Source organism: Malaclemys terrapin, chromosome 9 (genome assembly GCF_027887155.1).
Source record: "Malaclemys terrapin pileata isolate rMalTer1 chromosome 9, rMalTer1.hap1, whole genome shotgun sequence".
Classification (NCBI taxonomy): Eukaryota; Metazoa; Chordata; order Testudines; family Emydidae; genus Malaclemys; species Malaclemys terrapin.
This window is the reverse complement of record NC_071513.1, coordinates 20,767,305-20,789,795: the sequence shown is the minus strand read 5'-3', so window position 1 is coordinate 20,789,795 and position 22,491 is coordinate 20,767,305. Positions and strand designations below refer to the sequence as shown.

The following is a 22,491-nucleotide window of genomic DNA, read 5'->3' as shown; positions in this document are numbered from 1 at the left end:
GGGTGTTTGTTTCCAAATGATAAATGGCATTAAAAGCCAAAAGTATATTAAATACTTCCCCCCTATAACTTTTCTATGTGCTTGTGGACTTGTCATAGGCATTTTACATGATTTGCAAAGGGAGACAGGCAGAGAAAAATAGCATTCATACTTTTCCCTGTGCCTATCCCCATCCCACAAGGAAATCTTGTTCTGCTCCTAATGCATAAGTGCAAAAGTCATTTTGCTATTAAAAGAGTTTTTGTTCTTATCCGTCTGCACTGTGAGCCTGAGGCGTTAGGCCCCTGACTGCATAGAGAGTCCACTGCTCCCTGAAGTACAGAGGGCACGATGGAAAGTCTTTCACAGTCCCTCATGGGAAGTTGAAACCCCTTTTAGAAGATGAGCACTTCAGAGCCCTGCATCAGTGAAGTTACAGGAAAACATTGCTCATTCATTTTGGAGTAAATTACAGTCCTGCTGTAGGTGTTAACAGCCTCAAGAACCTAAATCATCTTTCCCAGTTCACACAAGTGTTCTCCACTTAAAGCACCTATCAAACCTATGAGCAGCTTCCTTCCTTATGTTCTATACCCATGTGAAAGCACATCACAGAGCCACAACAGCACCTTCTCAGCGTTCACAACATCTGCCGCAAGATTGCAGCTCTCCCATCTCCCCTGCTCCATTGACAGTAAGATAACCAACATATACACCTGGGAGGTACATTCTCATGCCACTTTTGCAAAGATGTTGGAATTCATGGTAGAGAGAGACACTGAAGTGTGGCTCCAGCCACAAGAGATGAATAGCAATTGCACCCTTTATGATCTGATCCTGATCATATCTGGTACAGAGGAACAGGGAGACAGTCATCTCTAGATATTTATGTTGATTCAGAGCAGGACTACATGGAAGCAAGCCTGAAGGGGAGTGTAGAAGGACAATGCAAAGTTGAAGGTCATGGGCCTGAACAGAGACAGGGAGGAGCTAAATTATATAAGGGTTTGAAGACCAGAAAAAAGAGCTCAAAATTTGATGCAATGAAGGGACTGGAAAATAAGTTAGGTGGATAAAGTTTTTTGAGGAGTTTTTGAGACAGAAGGGGGATTCATAAGGAATAGATCAGGACTGCTCAAACTTGGGGGAGGGAGGGTCAGATCCACCCGATCCTGAGGGTTTTGGTAGCAGCTAGATGGGAGGGAGGTTCTGTTATAGAAAAAGATTGAGAAGGAGCTCAATGGACTAGACTAAAAATCACACAACAATATTAAAGATCAAATTTCAATCTATGAACCACTGAAGAGTTGTCCTCCTCTGGGACAACACAAATCACAAAACTCAGGATGAAGCTTATGAGAGTTAGGGATAAAGCACTCTTGGGCAAGGGGATCTCACTAGAAATAAAATTCCCGAGATTAGACAGATCCAAAACTAAACTATCCTTTAGGAAACACTCCAAATCCTTCCTCTTTCCACCATAGCAAGTACGTCATTTGCAACACTGACTATTCCATCCTATCAAAGCACACCCGCCCAATGATAAAAAGGTGAGGCTGAGTGCCCTGTAGTTCCCTGGATCCTCCTTTTTTCCTTTTTTAAAGATGGGCACATTAGCCTTTTTCCAGTCATCCGGGACCTCCCCCGATTGCCATGAGTTTTCAAAGATAATGGCCAATGGATCTGCAATCACAAGAAAACTTGTAACAAACCAACCAACAAGCCAAACAATCATAGGCCAAGCAGAGTTTTTACCCCCAAAAGTGAGGATAATCAAAGATTCCAGGATGTCACTATTGCTATTGATTTTACATGGAAAATGCTTGGATCCTATAGGGAAGGGTGCTAGTATAAAACCCTAAGATAGAGAGAAGTTAGACTATAGAGGACATTTTTCTTGAAGAATTTGGTGCTGGTAAAAAGACACCTTAAAAATGAAGTCTGCCCTATATAGAGTAGGTACTGTACAGACAGTAAGGTATAGAGTAAGGCAAGCTTCTCCTTGCAATCACATCAACACTGAGTGGGCAGGGCCATGAGAGATCAGTTTCAATGGCCATTCTATGTAGGAATTCTAACAAGAACAAACAATGCTAATTGTGATGGTGGTTTCTAATAATGTGGCTGTTGCCACTTCCCAACAGAGACCAACTCACTTCATATAATGAATATCAGTACCTATCGGAGGCACACTTGAACCAGTCATCTTGAAATAAAAGGAGGTGGGGATTATGATCCCCATCTGTGAAACGGAAACTGAGGGAGAAAAGCAAAGTGACTTGCCCAAGACTACAAAGACTGTAACAGAGCCAGGATTAGAACTCAAGACTTCCCAATTCCCAAGCCTTTGCCTTCAGAAAGATTAGATTATTTCCCTAATTAAACAGATAAATCATCCTTGAAGAGCACTGAAAGCATCTTCACACAGAGGACACCACTATTTTGCTTTGCAGTACACTTAAGGGTGCCACTTTTGGTCCAAACTGAACTCAATACTGTTAGTTTCTGATGCAAGACACCACTTTTATCAATAAATATCTGCACAAAGAAGTTTGAGAAATTGCACAAAGCAGTTAAATCCATCCTTCCTCCCACAGACATAGCTCTTATAACGTATGTCTATGTAAGCCTTCATATTATCCCACACAATCCTATCACTCTTTTCCTACTCCTCCCTTCCATTTTCTGTTACACCTTGTTGAACGCTGTCCTAATAAATACAATTAGACTTCCCCACCCTTTATTTCAGACATCATCCCATGTGTCCAGGATTGGTCATTGCTTCCTACTCATAGAGCATGCATGGAAAAGCACTGATAGTTTTCCACATCCTCCAAAAGGTATTTAGTTTCCTTCTCATTCAAGTGGAGCACTGCACACAGGTCAGAGATTAATTTTAAAAAGCAGCCTCTGGCCATACATGAATTTATGCAAACTTGGTAGTGTTTCTATGGCCCTCTGCATGTTTCTAGTTTGACTTTCACCGCTGAGACCAGGTCGCTGATTTCAGTTATTGAATAGCACCCACAAATCACAGCTACTATTTTGAAAGATGATTTAAAACTATGTCCTTGTATTCTATGCACCAACCGATTTAGTGAACTCTTGTATGTAATGAGATTTATTCCTTCAGTTTAGTATACAAAGAGGCAAATTCTTCTGACAAAAAAACATAGGTTGTTCCTATTCCTTTCCTGCTCTCCCACTTCATACAACAGGAAATAATGAAAAAAATGGATTCCTATCACATTTATCATGAGCTGTTAACCCTGGTAGTCTCAAATACATTCCCACTACAGAATGAACACACACACACACACACACACCCAGTCCCCAAGGAGCGATGATCAAGAACAAAATTATCACTTCATGCATTTTATTGAGTCTATTTAAATTTGCATTATGACATCTTACATAGGAAACAAACTCCTCCTAAATGTTAGCTATCAAATATGATCAAACTGTTTGATGACCTTTTAGAGTACCATTTTGTACTAAAGTCCAATATAAACAATGTAAAGCACTGTACAAAAAGGAAAATTGTTACATTCTCAGTTTAATACAGGGCTTCCCAGCCAACAGCCTAACAAATATAGGGAAGGGCTCTTGGGATTTTAATTTAAGTGACAAAAACCAGATAATGGAACCAAATAAGGTTCAATAATGGATTCGCCCATAAGAAAAAGGAAATCTCGGTGCAAAAGAGGTTGGGAAGCCCTGGTATAACAGAATCAAACTAATTTGTACACAACATAATTTAATGTGCTTTGAGTAAATTACATTACCATTAGATTTGCTTCTGTCTCCTTCCCCTCAGCAATGCAAGCCAAACAAAAATAAAGCCTCTTGCAAGTGAAAATTTCAAATATTTCTAACTGTGTTGCTCAATTCCCTTAACGTGGCTCCAAGTTAACACCTCCTGGGAGAAGCCAGATAACCTGGCACAGGCATTTCCATTACAACTGTGTACCTAATCAACTCAAGATCTGATCACGTATCCCTAATCAAGTCACTTAAATCCCCAGTTGTACTGAGGATGAACGGAAACACCAGATTCTTGCACAGAACACCACATTACAGTTATAGTAAGGGTCTCAACTTAACAATGCCAAGAAAAGTTAAGGCCGCAGCTAAACAGCTAAACCCAGCCAGCTGAACCTTGATATTGCAAAATGTGCGCTGATTAGGAACACACACTGTTGGAAGACCCATGGAATACCTAGGCACACTGGTACAAAATGGAAACCAATGGTCAGCTTTAACTAAATTTCTTTTCTCATCTTAAAATTAGACCCTAGTTACTATAACGCATCTCAGATCATGAATTTCCTCAAAGTGTAGGCAAGTATTTTAAGATACATTTCTTACTGAAATTATATTGGTGAAATGGTCCTTTGGACACTACATATTCGCATAATCCATGGATAGCAGACAGTCATTACCGTCCAGTGTGTCAACATTAGTTGAAAACACATTAATCTGCAAGTTGGCACAATGGCCAATCATGGCTTCTTCAAAATTGGTACAGTATCATGTTAGTGCAGCTGCTATGCATGCACACTAATACTTCCTATGGAAAGTCCTTAAGAAACTTTTAACGAGTAGTTTCTATGCATGCAGTGCAGCAACTACCCTGTCAAATAACACTATTTTCCAAACAAGGATCAGTTAACATAAATGAACTAACTGCCTGCAAAATACTATTTGCAAAAAGCTGTTTATTTTTACAAAAGTGCAAGTAAAAGAAGAACCCCAGTAAAAATCAGTCACTACTTTTCACAGTTCTTTCACTTAATGGATAAAACCCATTAAAAATGTCTACAAATTTGCAGTTTGATTAGAACTATATACTGCACTCTTACAAAACAAAAGATTGTGCACTCTTCTATGTTTTAAATACCTAGGGGTAATCCCAAACACCAGGAGGATGGCTGTCCACAATGTGCAAGAGTGTGTGTGTGTGTTTTTTGTTTTGTTTTGTTTTTTAACATCAGCTTTCCTTATACAAGCTCTAGCAGGAGAGCTCCTTCAAACACAAAACCAACTTAAACAGCAAAGAAATTAATGTTTTAATAAATAATGGAGTCAAAGATGTGTATTTCCCCAACTTTGAAGGAGGGTAAAAAAAGCTTCCTCAAGATGGCACCATAAACTAAGACGAGGAGAGCAGCAATGTATAAGGCGGCTACCAGAATCATTTAAATTTATTCATCTATGTACACGTGGGCATTAACCCTCCCCCCCCCCCCAAAAAAAAAGGTAACAGCTGTGTTTTAACCCTCTCAGTGGCCATGGGCATCCAGTAAAGTGCCTGTAAAAACAGTGCACATCCATCTACAATTCCAATGCTGAAAAAATAGGTTTAAGCTTAAGAAAGCTATAGGTGCAAATATGTTAAGAATGCTTGGCACCAAAAGGATTCATATATTTTTAAATAAGTTGATTCAAGAGAGACTAACTTTAGCTAATTGTGAGCACCTCACTAGAGACACTTTTATACTTTACCTATAATGCTTGCAATTTAATTTAAAATTGAAGTATTAATATTGGCTTTTAAAGCTTAATATAACTTTAATTTAAAGGAAAGAATGATGCCCATAAATTTCTTGTACTATACAGGAATTAACTAAATTATCTTATAATAATAGGGCCTGATCCAGCAACCCTTACTCAGATGAGAATTCCTGCTGCTGGATCAGGCCAATAATTTTCCAGATTTGTTTTGCACAATTCATAATAGGAAAGTATTCATAAACGCCATTGAGTTACTGGGTGTAGCTCAGAGCTCAGTTATACCATTGCTCATTTCCAGAACTGTTGTGGACGTTGGTAAATGCCTCATCTACGTAAGAGTTCCTCACTAACAGCAATATCTCTCTTGTCAATTGTTTGAAGTCAAAAGAAACAAACCCCATTGCTACTGGTATAGTAAGAGTTTAAAAAGGAATTTCATTATAAATAATTAAAACATTCGAAACATTCAAAGGATTCTTAATTGAGATGAACACTGGTTTCTGGTACCTTTTTGGGAACCTCAGACACTTTAACCATTGTTACAATTACATGAAGTTAAAACATTAAGGCATACCACTTTTAGGCAATCATAATAAAACTACAAGATGGTTGAACTGTATAGTTCTTGGAAACCAAGAACAATCTTAATTAAAAAAAAGAGTAACTGCTTAATGAGGTATTACAGTCTTCCTCCACTGTGTATCGCTTGTTGCTAATGGGCTCATATTATTCTCATTTCTGTCCTTAGTCCTCATAAGACATCTGATTTTAAAAAGCTAAAAGTGTATTTAGAAATCAGTAGCAAATACCACTATAAAATATTTCAATTTTAATTCTACAGTCCGAGTCAGCAAAGAGTGTTACTGAAAAATGCGAGTGATTGCATACACTTATGTGCACACTACAGAAAAGATTCAAAAATCAGGGTGTCCAATGTTTGAGAAGTAGTTTTGGCTTAAGATTCATTAGCTACATTCATGAATCAAAGTCCAACCAGTAACATTAATATCTAACCTCCAATTTTATAGATGAACACATCTCAGAGAGAGAACATTTGAGAGCATGTATTTGTTTATAAAGGTTTTAAAAACATACGATAAGGAACACCCTTACTAATGATGGAGCATTCCACCACAAGGGAAGTGAGCTCACAAGCCAGTCAGGATTCCCCATTGAACTGAGAACGACATGAAAATGCACTGTTAGAAAAACGGGAGGGCTCCAGAACACCCTGGAATCCTGAACTGACTGGTGAGTAGTTCAATTATAATGACTTAGCAGCTAGGATGACATTCTATGTAACCACCACTCAAACACTGAAGATTAGTTAATGTAAAAAAAAAAATATATATATAGGTCAGGTTTGGTTTTGTCATCTGAGTATCGAGCAACATTTTGGATCTAGCCAGCAAGAGCAGTTCATATCCCTAGTTAACAACTACTATATATATTTTTTTTTTACTTGAAATAGAACATTGCTTTCCTTGAGAAGCATGTAGCATTGGCAAAGCTACTAAAGAGTAAAGGTTTCTTGGGAATGGGGAAGAGGTTTCCCACCATGTAAAGACAGCTGAGGTATGAACATTTCCAAAGCAGACTTAAAATTGTGTAAATGCATTTATAAGATTTGAATTGTGATAAGCCCACACTAACTTTTAATACAAAACCCAAGTGGAATTTAGACAGTCTTTAACAATAAAGAAACATGCCTAATATTTTACTTTAAGGAAAGTAAGTTGCAAATTCAAACAACTTGAAATTTCATTTTTTAAATGTACTCCAGTAACCAATAATTTAAGATTGGCAATTCATTTGAGAAACTTCTGTTAGAAGATTATTTCTCAGTTACACCTAAACGTTAATTTCTCTACCATGGATACTTAGGTCACATGCAACTGCCATTGATTTTTGGAGGCCAGCATGTTAAATCATTAACAAAGCTCCAGAGATTACGAGGTCGTTAGGGTGGGAGGAGAAAATTAATTTGCCAACATTTGTCTGCTGAAAGTTACATACAGCTCCCTCAGTGATTAAAATACAGCTTAATACAAAATCCTTAATACAAAATTGGGCAAAATCCTCACTGAATGAAACTGGTACATACAAGTTTGTATCATTACACATCAGTAACCATACAAAGAAAAAACCAGTCTTCAGAGCAGGTTTCTATTTCTTTTTTTTATATCACCTTTTTTGGTGGCATTACTGAGCCAAGTCATTGCAATGATAACATTCCATTTCCATCAGTTTTAATGAAATTAAGAGGTCTAATTCTTAACTGTTTTATGTTACAGTAGCTGTTCACATAAATTAAATAGTACAGATATGCACTGCTCTTGACAATAACATTTACAAAAGCAGCTCGCTTGTATTTAGTTTGCTCTGTGTGTGGTGGGTCTTATATGAAAAGCATTCTCTTCATTTCTAAGCATGGTACAATTTTAATTCTTAATGCATTAGTACAACAGTGCACTGGAAAAGTACTGAGCTTCTACAAAAAAGCTTTACAATTGTAAAACAAAAATTGTGATTTTTTATTTAAACAAGCATAGGCAATTCTTATATTTCCACAAGATAAATATCCCGATTAAGCTATCAGCTCGCTCTACAGAGTGCCATAGTGATGGGCTGGAGACAGCTGTACAATGGGAAAAGGGCTAACATTAGTGTTATCTGCACTCATGTGTCCAAGAATACCCAATATGAAAATTAACCAAAATTATATTTAAGGGTGCAGTTGCATTAATTTCATATTCAGTGGGATAGCTGGGTTTGCTTTTAAAAATCCACTATGAAGCATGTGCTGTAGCTAGGATGACTTCTCAGATAAATTCCTTACAGGGATGAGTTGAGTGCTGAGGTCTTTAAGATTCACAATGCATTGGGGAGGGGATGGGGAAGGAGCTTAACAGTCTTGATGATAAAAAAAAATGAGAAATTTATAGCAAATAGGTATCTTTGGGGAAATAAAATTGTCTGAAATTCGAGACACTGAAACTGAATAGATTTGGAGACTGTAATTTAAAGAGATTCCCATTTTAAAAGCTTTAATTCTGAGAAAATGTTTCCATGAGGGACGAAGCAGCCAGACTCATTACTTTACATTGAAGCACCACTCAAAAGGTGGTCATAATGAAAGTGATCTTGTTGCCCATCACTATTACACCAGCTGTTCAGCCACAAATTCAGCTCTCATTTAGACAACACTTTCTCTGTTACCAGACGCTAAGACTGCTCTACGACAAATAGGACAAGTGGAATTTTCTGATAACCAGCGATCAATGCAGTGGACATGGTACTCATGGGAACAAGGCAGTTTACGAAGCTTGTTGCCCTCTGTGTATTCTGTAATACAGACACTACAGGTTTTCAGAGCATCGCTTTCACCAAAATTCCTCCATGCTAGGTTGTCAATTTGTTCTTTGGTGAGTCCTCTTGGCTGGTCATCATCATCCTCATTTAGTAGAAAAAACTGTGCTAGGCTAAGGAATGGTAAAGAGCCACTTTCTTCAAAAGTGACTGATCCCCTAGTATTCCGACCTTCCCGCCTAGCAGATGTTGAACCTCCTTCATTACTATTTTCATATACCTCCCCTGAGCTACCTTCAGTACTTTCATTGCGTGAACTAGTACTACCACTATCACCTCCATTCTGTAGCTCAGGAGCATCTACATTTTGGTTTGGGGCTGGGCCATTAGGATCTGCATCACCATCACTGTACATATAATAGTTTAATTCTCCAAAACCTGTCATTATCTGCCTTAGAATGGTCTGAATTGCAACCGATGTTGTCTCATTAAAGCCCGTGTTTATGATTCTACGAATAGGAATCCTAATGGTACTGACATAAGTTCTCACTCCAGCCCGTTCTGAACGTGAAAATGTACGCCTAAGCCCTCCACGTTCACTTTCATAAGTGACTGTATTGTTTGGTGTCTGGGACCTGGATCGGGTTCGGTTGGCTATGCTGTCTCTCTGCCGATATTCTCCTGGACGGACTCTTCTCACTTGAAGATCAAGAACTATAGTAGGTGGTCTCTGTCCAGGAGCTGCAGACTCACTGCTGCCATTTGTTTCTGAAGAACCTAATGCTGGAGGAGCAGGTCTTGTTTCAGGGGTTGAAAACAGAACTGCATTTTCACTTGTAATCTCAGTCCCCGTCGTATGTTGCCTTAACGTCACATGCTGTCTAGTTCTAGAACTTCCCTCAGATTCGTTTACGAGGGAATGATCAAGTGTCTGAGATGGCATATTATGAGGAGACCTGCGAGGAGTCTCACTTGCTGGATTAATAGGTGACCTACTTCTATCAGTCCTAGCCCGGGTTCTTCGTTGTTCTGGGCTCCTGCTTCTTGCTCTTCTCTGGCCTCTGAGAGGAGATGCTTCCTCAGTTGCTAACTCCTCAGAGGTACTTCTGTCTGAGCCAGGCTGCCTTACAGATGGCGATTCAGATCTTGGAGTCTCAGTGTCACTTTGGCTATTTTCCAAATCCTCACCATTAGAGGGCTCTACAGATTGCTCATTTTCAGCTTCTGGGTTTGGGTTCCCATTATTACGGTTGACATTTATTTCCAAACTGAATCTGAAATCACCACTGTTAGGGTTAGTCCGGCTCACTGCCCTCCAAGACTGGTTTCCTCTTTGCCCACTCCGTGTGGTATTTCCAGTCTGTCGTACTGAATTAAGCCAGTCTATTATGGAATCTCTATTAGAAACATCTTCTGTGGATTCTGCACCTGTCAAAAGAAAGGGAACTACCAAAATTAGAGAACTGAGGTAATTCTTAGATTAAATTTTCCAAAAATAAAATTCTTAATCAATCAAGTTACAGTTTTAAAATATTTAAGTCTTTTAAACACTGTAACTGTTTCATCCTTAACAGCTTGATAAGTGTTATGTCCACAAGAGCTTTTTCTTTGAGTGAGCATGAGTGGACATTTTTCTACTGCCAATAATTATATGCCTCTTTAGAAGTTGTAGCCAAATAGCAAACAAGTCATCAAAATAATTATTTCTTGTAACAACTAAATGGAAAGTCAGTTATGTTTCAATGGTAAAAAAAACATTAGATTAGATGTTTTTTACTTGCTCAAATACTGTCAATTCAATGGCCTAGTACAGCAGCAGTTAAATCACAAACCAAAGCCATGTCTACATAACAAGCGTACAGAGGCACAGCTGTACCGATACAGTTGTGATGCTGCAAGAGTACTTGTGTAGCCATATTATGCCAACAGGAGAGAGCTCTCCGGCCGACATAATAAAATCAGCTCAATGAACAGTGGTAGCTATGTCAGTGGGAGACACTCTCCCACCGACATAGTGCTGTGCACATGAGCGCTTATTATGTTAAAATTTATGTCATTCAGGGACAGTGTTATTTTCACATCTCTGAGCAATAAAAGTTTTGCTGACATAAGTGTTAGTGTAGACATTGCCTTAGTGGCCTGGAATACTTGAGTTTGCTAGACTAGAGAACCATTTAGCTAACAATGAACAATGACAGGGTTCAGTGGGACCTGTGTGTAAACCTTTATGCAGAGAGGCACTGTGGCAACCTTGAGATGGAAAGAGTAAAGGTGAGAAAATGCGGGAATCTCAGAAAGCACCCCTGTAAGGGAACAGAATGGAGAGAAATCTAAACAAAAAAAGAAATGCAGAAGCGATCACAGTGCAGCAAAATAGAAGCGTGATGTGTTCTAGCTGAAATCTCTTCAAAACTTTGATCTCTGAAGCAGAAATCAGATAATCTTCACTTAATTCTAAAACACTGCTCACCTCGCACCTGCCTAGGCTTAACATGTTCCATTCCTGCACTCAAGTTAAGATCTATATTGGGTGCTAAAGTTAAGAGCTTCCACAAATACAATATTTATACCTCTGTTCTCATCACCATTTTGCTGTGGTGGACCTTCTTTAACTTGATGTAGCCTTCTCATCAATTCTTCTTCAGTAATTTCACCTTAGGAAGCAAGCAAAGTTTTGCAAAACTATTTTAAAGGCAGATATATAAAGGCAAGAATAATCCATAGGCTAAGAGTTCTTACGCTTACAAAACTGTACTAACAAGATACTGACTGCTGCTAAGTGTTTGTTGAATTCTGACACACCACGATACCTATAAGTCGGGGTAGCCAAAGTATACCCCATAGTTCTCCAACACGATTGCCTTTAGGTAAGACTTGCTGAGGCTCCAGCTAACAGAGTTACAACCTGCTCAGAAGAAGATGGTGAAATGCTTGCTGGGTCTTGTAACCACATGTCAGCGGTATTCTCCATCCTATATCAATCAAGGCCTCATTTACATGAGAAAGTTGCACTGGTTATCTAAAAGTGTTATTTTAAACTGATTTAGTTAAACCAGTGCAAAAAAACCTCAGCAGACACATTTCAGATTAAGAGTTGTTTATTTCAGTTTAGCACAAGTCTATTAGGAATCAGTTTTATCTAAGCCAAAATAAGCCACTCTTATACTGAAATAAGACTGTTCACACCGGTTTAACTAAACCGGTTTTAAAATTACACCTTTAGTTAAACCAGTGCAACCTTCTTATTTAAAAACGGCCCAAGTGAGACTCAGATACCTGGCAAGATGCCAAGGCAGCCCTCAGTAGTGCAGACTTTGCAAGTCCCAGTGAACACTAACATTTTCTTAAAATTGAATTAGCACCATCTAGTTTAACCTAACAAGCTCGACACTATTCGTATTACCTTCAAGGAATGGCCTACTGTAGCGGTTTTCAAACTTCAGGTCGCGACCGAGTACTGGGTTGTGGAATGCAAGGCACTGGGTCACCTTGCTTAGCACACAGGGAGCCTGGTGCCTGGCCAGTAAAAACTAGTCCCTACCTGTTCTGAGTCTAACACCACGTTTGCCATGGAAGCAGCCAGGAGCAGATCCGGCTCCTAGGCAGGGGGGCCTCAGGGCTCCGCGCGCTTCCCACGCCCTGAGCAGCAGCTCCGCACTCCCATTGGCTGGTTCCCGGCCAATGGAAGCTGTGGGGCAGTGCCTGCGGACAAGAGACACGTGGAGCTGCTTGCCCTCCTCCGCCTAGGATTCGGACGTGCTGCTGGCCGCTTTCGGGGCACAGCACAGTCCGCGGTGACAGGACAGCCTGGAAGCCTGCTTCTGCACCCCGGCTGCATTGCTAACCAGGAGCCACCGGAGATAAGCTTGGACCCAAACTCCGCACCCCAATCCCCTCCATCAAAACCCAGAGCCCCTCCACCAAAACCCATGGCCCCTTCCTGTACCCCAAACGCCTCATCCCCAGCCCAGCCCAGAGTGTGCACCCACAGCCCAGAGCCCTAACCCCCTCCTGCACCCCAACCCTCTGCCCCAGCCCAGAGCTCCCTTCCACACCCTGAACCCCTCACCCCCACACCCCAACCATCTGCCCTAGCCCTAAGTCCCTCCGACACCCCAAACCCCTCATCCCCAGCTCTGTTGGGTCGCGGGCATCAAAAATTTTCTCCAACTGGGTCACCAGAAAAAAAGTTTGAAAACCACTGGTCTACTGTGTGCTCAATTAAGCAGAAGAACTACTCTCTACAATGGCATAAAATAGTACTAAAAATATAACATTTGTGAATTAAAGTTTTCATGCTACCTACATGTCGTAACATACCTGGTGTTCCTAGCAAATTGTTATCCCTCATAAGCCTATAGTCCTCTTCATTCAAGTTATTTACAAAGTGATAGAAAGCTTCTTCACGTTCTAATCGATCCAGCTGACTCCGGCGCTGTGCTTCTGAGTGATCAATACTTCCTTTATCGTTAGAATCTGAGCTTTCCATGTTGATGAAAGAGTGGGAAAGTATCTAAAAAGGAGAAGAAAACTACATATTTTGAAAACCATACATACAAAAACGAATAAAATAATCTGTAATGCTTATTCACACATTCAGTGGAATTCAGCACAATCTGTCATTGAACTTGACCCTGACAACACACACTTAATCGCTATCATATATTTAAATTATTTAAGGAGAAATTTAGTTTGTACTACAATTTAAATCACAACTTGGTTCAGCATTTAAATCAATAATTTTGAAAATGCAATATGTTTAGGGAAGCATCAAAATTACAGACCAAATCCTTCAGGCAATCTTTTGTGCACCCAACACTGCTCAGGAAGGAGACGTCTAAACCCCCTTATAGCATTCCCTGATGTTGCAGCTACTTGACAAAGCACAACCTAGAGCAGCCTAAAGGCTGGCTTAAAACAATCCTGTAAAGGACGTGAGTCATCTGAATCCAACACTATGTTCCTTTAGAAGACAATTTTAATAGGGTTAAGACTCCTAAACTCAAGCCTATAAGGAAACGAAGTGCCTCGTGTTACTCATCAGCAATCCTTCTGGACAATTAAGAGGAATAGCCAATCCCCAAAAGCCAAAAGAATTTGGAAGAAATGTGAAAACTAGGAAGTGGAATTACAGCATAGTAGATTGTGGGTGCCAGAGAACACCTTGCAATACAAAGATCATTCAGGTCCTCAGGAAAAAAAGGTTCTGTAGAATGAATTCTGGGATTTAATGCCAAAAGTAATTTATTAGACAGCAGTTCAACTATCAATTTTAATGAAAGTGGAATATGAGACCAAAAAGTCTTGTGTACCTGGCATATTGCCAGCTGTAAACAGGAATCCAATATATATGCATTCTCCCCACACTTTTCCTACTTCAGTTAGCTTAGAACCTCTAACATCTCTCAACATTAGTGAGAGATACAGCAGTATCTGCATTTGGTCAACGACAACAGTGAAAACATACCACCTCTGGAAAAATGATGTTAACCCTAAACCTATCCAAATGGAAGCCAAAACAAGGAAGCCTGGTTATTAATCAGTAAGCCTCACCAATCATGATGTCAAGCACTGTCTTGCACAACTGTGGGAATGCACCAATTCCTCATGTGGCTCATTATCTAGCTAGTTTTACACCTGGTGGAATGCTCCTATACAACATTTCCACCGGAAATGTTTCCTTTTTTTAAACAGCTCCTGAAGCCTCATGAACATACTGAAAGGGAGAAGGAGTGGAGTGGGGGGATTCTGTTTTGTGCTTTTTAATCGGAGAATTTCCAAATATAATAGGATCTGTTTCTCAGCCACTTGTCTAGTGCAGTGGTTTTCAACCTGTGGACCCTGGGGGTCCGCAGACTATGTCTAAGACTTCCAAAAGGGTCCGCACTTCCATTTGAAATTTTTAGAGGTCTGCAAATGAAAAAAGGTTGAAAACCACTGGTCTAGTGCTTGAAACTGATCCTCTTTTTGGTTTCTAAACAAAACTGTCAAGAAAAATCAGAACATCTCTACAGTTTAAATCATCATAAATAGAGGAGAGGTTTTGCATGATCTTCAAGGCCTATTTGTTTACACACATTAAGGTAACTTACACAAGAGTTACTGTGTTTGTTTTCTTCCCTCTCCAAGCCCAAAATTACATGTCAGATGTGGGAAATGTCATTATTGGAAGAAGGCCTCAGAGGAGGGTCTTGCATTTAGAGTCAACACTATTCGGGTTACTCCTGGAGGCTTGTCTACATTAGGGATTTTCACACTGGTATAGCTACACCAAAGTAGCTTCACCAGTGCAAACACCTAGTATAAACTCTGCACCAAGCCAGTTTATCCAGCTCCAAAAAACAGTTCTCTTCTACCTTAGCCATTGCAGAACCCTATACATTCTAGATGCCTATCACTAGGATACTAATAGTACTACAATGACAATAGGGTTTCCTTGGTTCTGCCTAGCTACGCAACAGGATTTCAATAGTGGCAGTAAAGCAGCACTATTTCCATATTACTATGCAACAGACTCCTATGGAAACAATAACTAGATACAGCTGTCCCTCAGGGATTTAATCACTGAGGCACACCATCCAAATTGTGTCTTGAGTGTAGTATACAATCTTGATGCCTAAAATGAGACCTAACCTCTAAAATGTGAACAGCACAGTAAGATATCATAAGCAGCATATTACCATAAAGCAAGAAATGCAAATAAGGGCAAGACACACCACGTCTGCCTATACATTATGATAGGCATAACTGTGGCATCCTATTAAACCTGCATAGGGGAGGCCATATATAGTATGTTTCACCTCAGTGAGTTTCCTTGCTTTTATTGCTTTAGGTCAACTTAACATGAGATTTTGTTCTTACCTGCGTAACACAACCTGAAATTTCCCTTCTTCTGTCAGCACAGAACTGGCGAGGGAGAGCAGAAATGTCTGGAGGAGCTCATGTCTCTAAGATGTAGTGAGTGCAGATCTGTTGATTATAGCCAACTTTAGTTTATCCAGTAATGAAACTGAACATCTTTATGGAAGCACAGTAAGATTTGTCTAAAGTTCGCTGGAAACAAGAGTCTGTACAGCTATTTGACTGAAACAAGTGAAAGTTTTCTTTAAAATGGTGATGGGAAGTGTTTTTCAGCAGCTGAATAACCAGATATTTTTGCAGTAAACTCTTAAATTGGTATGCCCACTCATTGAAAGTCAGTCAAGTGGATTCCCTGTAGTTACTCATTAACAATCCACTTAAAGGTGCCAGGCACAAATGACTAATGATGTCCTTACCATCAGTAGAAAGCAGCAGAGTCTAAGGAAAACAGTAAGCTTTAATAGCAAGAAATAACTATCTATAGTTCAAGATTTTATAATCTCCAAGGGAGGAATTATTTTATGGTCTCCGGGGTATAAATGATCGAGAACTAAAGATATTCATTTGGTATTGAAAAAAGTTGCCATTGTCAGTTACTTGCTCCACTACCAGTACTAAAATTATCAATTCATTGATACTGTGACTTTCTACTCAGGCCTAGTTGTCATACAAATGTAAGGATATAACTTAGAAGCCAATCTACGAAAGAGGGTCAGGCATCACAATTCAAGAATTTACTAAAGTAGCTGTTTAAGAAATTCACTTCGGACCCCATACAACAGTAAAATGCTTAAACTCTCAGTTCACCTTTATCTTTACTACCTTACACTTATATGGTACCTTCCATCTGAGGATAACAAGATTCTTCCCAGAAATAAGTGTTAATTGAGCAGATGGCACAATGACCTACCAACTAAGTCTTCCTTGTGTGAAAATAAATAAGCTGTTTCAGGACATAGTAAAATAACCCAAATGCTATCTGAGCTGAATTTACCTTAGTACATGTACTTCGCTTTCTGTAAGTGAATAAAACCCACCTAAAATTAAGTAGCAGTCAAGCATTCATTGCTGAAATCTGCAACTTGTATAAAGTAAAAGGAAACTTGACCCTAAAGGATCAAAGTCTTTCCTTTACACTGTTTGAAGAAAAATGAGTGATTTAAAAAAAATAAAGTTGTGCTCTTCATCAGCAATATGTAGTAGGTCTCAAAGTCCTTAGTAATAGGAGGAAAAAGACTATGACCAACCAAATTAATAAAACAGCAAGCACTGTTAAGAATTGGCTGGAAGGAGTTAATCTCCCCCAAAACGTCTTGTGTCTAAATGATTGATATTTTAAGATGAAATGAAAATATACGGGTTTCAATATTTAAGAGTGACATCATTTCATTTGGCATGTACTGGATATTTTCTAGAAAATTAGATTCCTATACAGTATGCAGATTTTTTAACTCTCTTCCCAGCAATTTAATTTATAACTCTGAATACACAAAAGGGATGGTTAATAGGTGGAAATAGTTTAGCAACTGTGCTCAACACAGGACTAATTTCTAAATAGTGATTACCTACTACAATACTTAATGAGCTATTACCAACTGATCCACTTCCATCCCACAGGAACTAGTCATCCTTTTTGGCAACCAGAGGCGAATTTGTTGTATCAGTGTAGAAGTCAGAGTTGCCCTTACTTAAACCAAACTTCAAGAAAAATGTACAAGACAAAACTCAGATGTTGACTTGAAAATATATACATTCCCTACCCCCCAAAGATCACCTAAATCTCTAATAGGACTATTAACCCTCTTTCTTGATGAAACTTCATCCTTAGCGCTCTGTCAAGAAAAGCTCTCCAACACCACATAATTCAGATGGAGAGAAATTAAAACTAGCTATTAGAATATTTTGAACTCCATTTCTCTCAAGGTACAAAAATATTTGCAAAACCTAAGTCATATTTTAAAGTGCCTTATTTACCATGATGTGACAACCAAATTAATGACTAGGCTTCAAAAAACAAACTACTACAATCTGTGCTCTTCTAAGATGCACAAGAGAAAAAACTAGTAAACAGTTTTAATGTAGCTATGTCAAACACCAATTACTTTATAGTTGTAATACATTAAGAAACCACACATTTCATGTGTTTTAACCTTGAAGTTTCATCATTGTTGTATCCTATAAATCCTTGCTCTCAAAAAACAGACCATAGAAAATGACTGTTGAGTGAACCCAATTACTAAGAGCATTAAAAACAAAACAAAAAACAAGCATGTGAGGGAGAGGGCTCACTGAGATTTGCACCCCAATCCTGTGACAAGATACACACAGATGGACCACTGTGTCTACCTATAGCCCTGCTGAAGACAATGAGTTTTCCACATAGATACAGAGGTCTGCCTGTATGCCTTGTACTGCGGGATCAGGGCTTTCAGTCCAGTCTGAATATCTACAGCGTAGAGGCAATAGGGGATTAAATTTTCAAATTTTTAGAAGTCTGCCTTACATGTTAGGCTTATTCTTTGCCTGTTGCTATTAACTCTAATGGATGTAGTATGAATGTATCCATCTGGACATTAAATGTGATGGATAGATACTTATCTTACCCCAAACATTACACCACTCAAATTTCACTGGTACACTCTTTGCCTTAAAAAAAAACACAAACCACTAAGCTGGAAAAATGTCAACTTGCCAAAGAACACCAAAAAAGTATTTTGTCTTTTTACAAAGTATTTGTATAAAATGCTATTTTAATAAAGGAACAAAGATGTTCCCAGAGCGCTAACGAGCAGGAGTCATAAGAATCAGAATGTCATTTTAATCATAGGTATGACATTGCAATAGAACATATGTCAACACTTTCACATATCCAATAAAATGTTTCACTCTTAGAACTTCACTGTCAACTCCGAGGGCTCAAAATGTTATAATTTTCCTTATTAAAATAGCATTTGTCACAAAGACATGTTGAAAATGAAAATAAATAAGACATTATGTTGCTTTTGGTCTTTAGATTATACCACAGAAGAGAAGACCTATTGGACATGAGGTATCACAAGAGGAGTCTCATGAAAATGGTTCTCTCTTGCTCTAAAAATGAGCATCCTGTAAGGTCAGCAAGCAAAACGCCCACTCTGAAGTTAGGAGGAAGCAGCACTGTGGTATGTCAGCAGCCAATGTCGTCACTGAAAGGGAGAGCAGCAAAAGTAGGGTAGCATCCTGGGGAGCCAGACCCGCAAAACTGATGACCGTCGAGTAGTGCTCAAGTTTCAGCAGAAACGGGACCTCCGGTTAATGGAAGCTCTAAATCAAACATAACCTGTAGAATTTCAATGCAAAAAACATGTAACTTCAACTCTTCTTTTAACTCCAGTTCATCCGCAAAATTGTTGCTATTACAGATTCTACTGGAGATAACAGGCCAATGCTATGCTGACAAACAACTGCAACCAATAAATGAGGATTACGGTACAAGCCTATCCTGGTTGCTGTCTAATTCATGAAATACTCCCAAATATAATTTTTTTTTTAAATAATACCTTATTAAATAACATTTAAGTTATATATTATGTTTAAATATAAAACCAAGCTGTATGTAAAACTACAATCTCATCATCTGATTTTGATGACAAATCAAGAAACAGAAATTCATGTAGCTTATTTATGAGATTATGGATAGAGATGCCTCTGGCATACTGAATTTGTAAGATTGTTCTTGTTGGACTTTTTTTTTAAAGTTATTAAAATTGAGGATAAAGTAAATGCATATTAATATATCTTACCTAATCAAGTGTTGCCACTTGACTTTTTAGCAATGAAGCTGCTCAGCTTTGCAGTCCTCACTGAAGGAAAGAGTTAAACATCAACACTTCAGATCAGCCAAGAAATACCAATTGGTGTCTGCTGACATAAACCAGGACAAGAAGATGAAATTGCAGCCTTATATGCATTTTATGTTTTTACGCACAGCCAAGTGTCTCATACATTCTGAAGAGAAAAGCAAATGGAAATGTTGTGACACTCCAAGTTACCTTTATATACCCATGGAAAGATCCATCCCTACATTAAAATTTAACACGGACATATTTTTAAAAAAATATGGGTTGCGAGATAGGTGCCTGTGCATAAGAAATTTAAAAGAAGAGATTCTGATGGTAAAAAGGTATAGATAAACGTGCTATGGTTTTTCCTTTCAATACTTTGATTGGTTTAGGTTTTTACAAGTTCCTGCCCCTCTTAGACGTCACCTAGAAGACGATTTAAAGGTGTGTTAGAACATGTTAGCTAACATGCTCTAAAAGTTTAGTGTAGACTATTCAACTAGTAAGTGATCAGTTAATCTAGTTGGGTTTCAATTAAATGAGTTTAGCATGGGTTAGACTATACAATGCCTTGTCTCCACTAGATTTGTTAGAACAGGGGTTCTCAAACTGGGGGTTGCAAGGTTATTACATGGGGGGTTGTGAGCTGTCAGCCTCCATCCCAAACCCTGCTTTGCCTCCAGCATTTATAATAATGTTAAATATATAAAAAAGTGGTTTTAATTTATAAGAGGGTCAGCTTGCTATGTGAAAGGGGTCACCATACACAAGTTTGAGAATCACTGTGTTAGAAAAGTGTTACTAACATTCCTACAGACATCTTTAAATCTTAGCCTAAATACATTCTTAAGAGCTTGTTTATACACAAGAATTGTACTGTTTAACTCCATAAGGGGCTACACCAGTATAAATATGGTGATTAAAAAAATCATGCCCTCAACCAAACAAACAAGTGCAAAAAATGTGTGAAGATTAGGCCCCAGGCTGTTCTGAGTTTGGTGGAAAGATAAAGAGTGCTGAAACTGTCAACTCTCTCTCTTCTGTGAGGTAGTTAATATGGACTGGACAACATGTTTATTATCCAGGCTAGGGACTTGCTATTTGTTTGATGGTCACATCACCTTATATAAATATTGGTGTGGTTAATTATATGACATTAAGAGCCAGAAGCACATACATTTTTAGTACTGCTAACTGGGGGAGGAGGGAAGAATGCAGTATTTATTTCCTTTGTAACCCATTTAACAAAATATGTTTTCCTCTTTTGATGAGCAGTTAGATCATCATTTCTGATTCCTTTACTTTCCAAGTGATGATTAACCGTTCCAAAATGGTAAACCTCTGCTGGGCATACAGAGGCACTTTTAAACACTGCGCTATCACCATAACATATCCAATCCCAGACTCTGGAAGAAGATATTTAACTTCATCTACAAAAGGAAGGAGCTACTGTTTAATTTTCATCTCTACCTATCAACTTATTGTGGTTGAAATGATTAGAAGATGGATGTTACAGCTTCTTTACTATTTCATAGTCACCTCCAACTTGAAATTAATCAATATAGCCAATAGTGCAGATGGGAAGTAAGTCTTAGGTGTAGTGCTGTCCATCTGATTATTGTTATTTGTGTACAACTTCAGTTTGAAAGCTTATTTATTCAACACTAAACAGGGTTCTTTGTTTATTCACTCCAGAAAATACAGACTGTATCCAATGTTCCAACTTAATTTCCTGGGGAAGTATTTTTGTTGAAACCCTTTTTGTAAATATATCAAATAGCTAGATAATGGATCAAGTCCATAAGATACAGACAGAATAGATTTTGGTCCTCCTTTGAGATGTATGACTACAAACAGCATAAGACATCCCAGGATGACCAGAGTTTTGAACCTCCATAAACATTCCTAAAAGTATAGATCATTTTTACATCCTCCTCAGAACATTTTTGGGGTGTGGTAAATAAAGGTAACTGGGAAGTAAGTGAGATTAGACAGATAAAATGGGGATCACAGTGCTATCAGTTTTCGTGGGTCACAAAACTATAAACAACGTGGACACTTGGAAAGAGAAGAGGCCCTCACAGAGAGTAACACGGACAGCCCTCTCCTCCTCTCTCCTCACGATGGGGCTCCTTACTCCTGGTGTGGGGAGGATAAAATGAAGGCTTGGGCCTGAGACACTATGGCTCCTTAAAGGAGACACTGGACAGGAGAGAGAGAGGCCCGAGTTTTCCTACAAACCCAAAGGTCTAGTTTTAAGGTTCAACCCCCTCAAACCCAGCTGGGTACAGCGGAGCGAGAAGCCCCGCAGCCCACGAGAGGGAGCTTGGCCCGGTGCCCTTCCGGGCTCACGCCGTGTGAAGGGGAAGGGCCCTGAGGTGTCAGTCCTTCCCTGCCCGAGAGGATGGGACAGGAAGTGAGGCTCCCCTGCTGCCGACAAGGACCCGCGCTCACACTTGGGGATGGGGTAGAGAGGACCCAGGGGTCGCCTCCGTGAAGACAGGGAGACCGAAAGGGCCTTCTGTCCTCCCTGCCCCAGGAGCGGGGATCCCACCCACCGCCTGGGCCCTCCTCCCAACTTCCCCGGCTAGGCAGGGTTGAGTATCAAAGGGGGGCAGAGGCTCGGGGACACAGACTCCCCCTCCCCGCCGGCAACCAGAGCGCCGCCGCCGCCGCCTCCTCCCCTGGGCCTGGGCCTCTCCCTCTCCCTTCCCTAGGCCATTTTGAAACTCTGCGTCCAGCCCCGATACTCACCCGGCGCCGCCAGGCTCCCTCCTCCCCCCCGGGTCTCGGTCCGTCGCTGGCCCCGGTGCTCAGCGGGCTCGGCCCTGGCTCGCCCTACTCCGTCCCTCCCCGAGCGGCAGCAGCGTCTCCTTCCCTCCCCCTCTCAGGCGGCCATTTTCTGCTCCATTGTTACCAGGGAAGTGGGGGGCCGGAAACAGGAGCGGCCGCCAGAGGAAGTGAAGGGAAACTCATTGCGCATGCTCACTCCTCTCCCGTACGCAAG

At 39.8% G+C, this 22,491-nt stretch overlaps 1 protein-coding gene across 6 annotated transcripts; it reads right to left on the bottom strand.

Moving 5' to 3' along the window:
* Positions 1-3,338: 3,338 nt before the first annotated feature.
* Positions 3,339-22,478, bottom strand: RLIM (ring finger protein, LIM domain interacting). 6 transcript variants are annotated; one of them, XM_054040462.1, is made up of 6 exons: positions 22,239-22,478; positions 19,446-19,563; positions 15,664-15,771; positions 13,123-13,315; positions 11,373-11,456; positions 3,339-10,230 (listed from the first exon to the last, which is right to left on the bottom strand). In XM_054040462.1, exons 4-6 carry the CDS (start codon positions 13,289-13,291, stop codon positions 8,690-8,692), a joined length of 1,794 nt encoding a protein of 597 aa, XP_053896437.1. In that variant the 5' UTR covers positions 13,292-13,315; positions 15,664-15,771; positions 19,446-19,563; positions 22,239-22,478; the 3' UTR covers positions 3,339-8,689. The 6 variants fall into 6 exon arrangements, with proteins under 6 accessions (XP_053896437.1, XP_053896438.1, XP_053896435.1 ...); XM_054040463.1 differs by having other exon boundaries at positions 19,446-19,505; XM_054040460.1 differs by lacking the exon at positions 15,664-15,771 and having other exon boundaries at positions 19,446-19,566.
* Between the last annotated feature and the right edge of the window lie 13 nt (positions 22,479-22,491).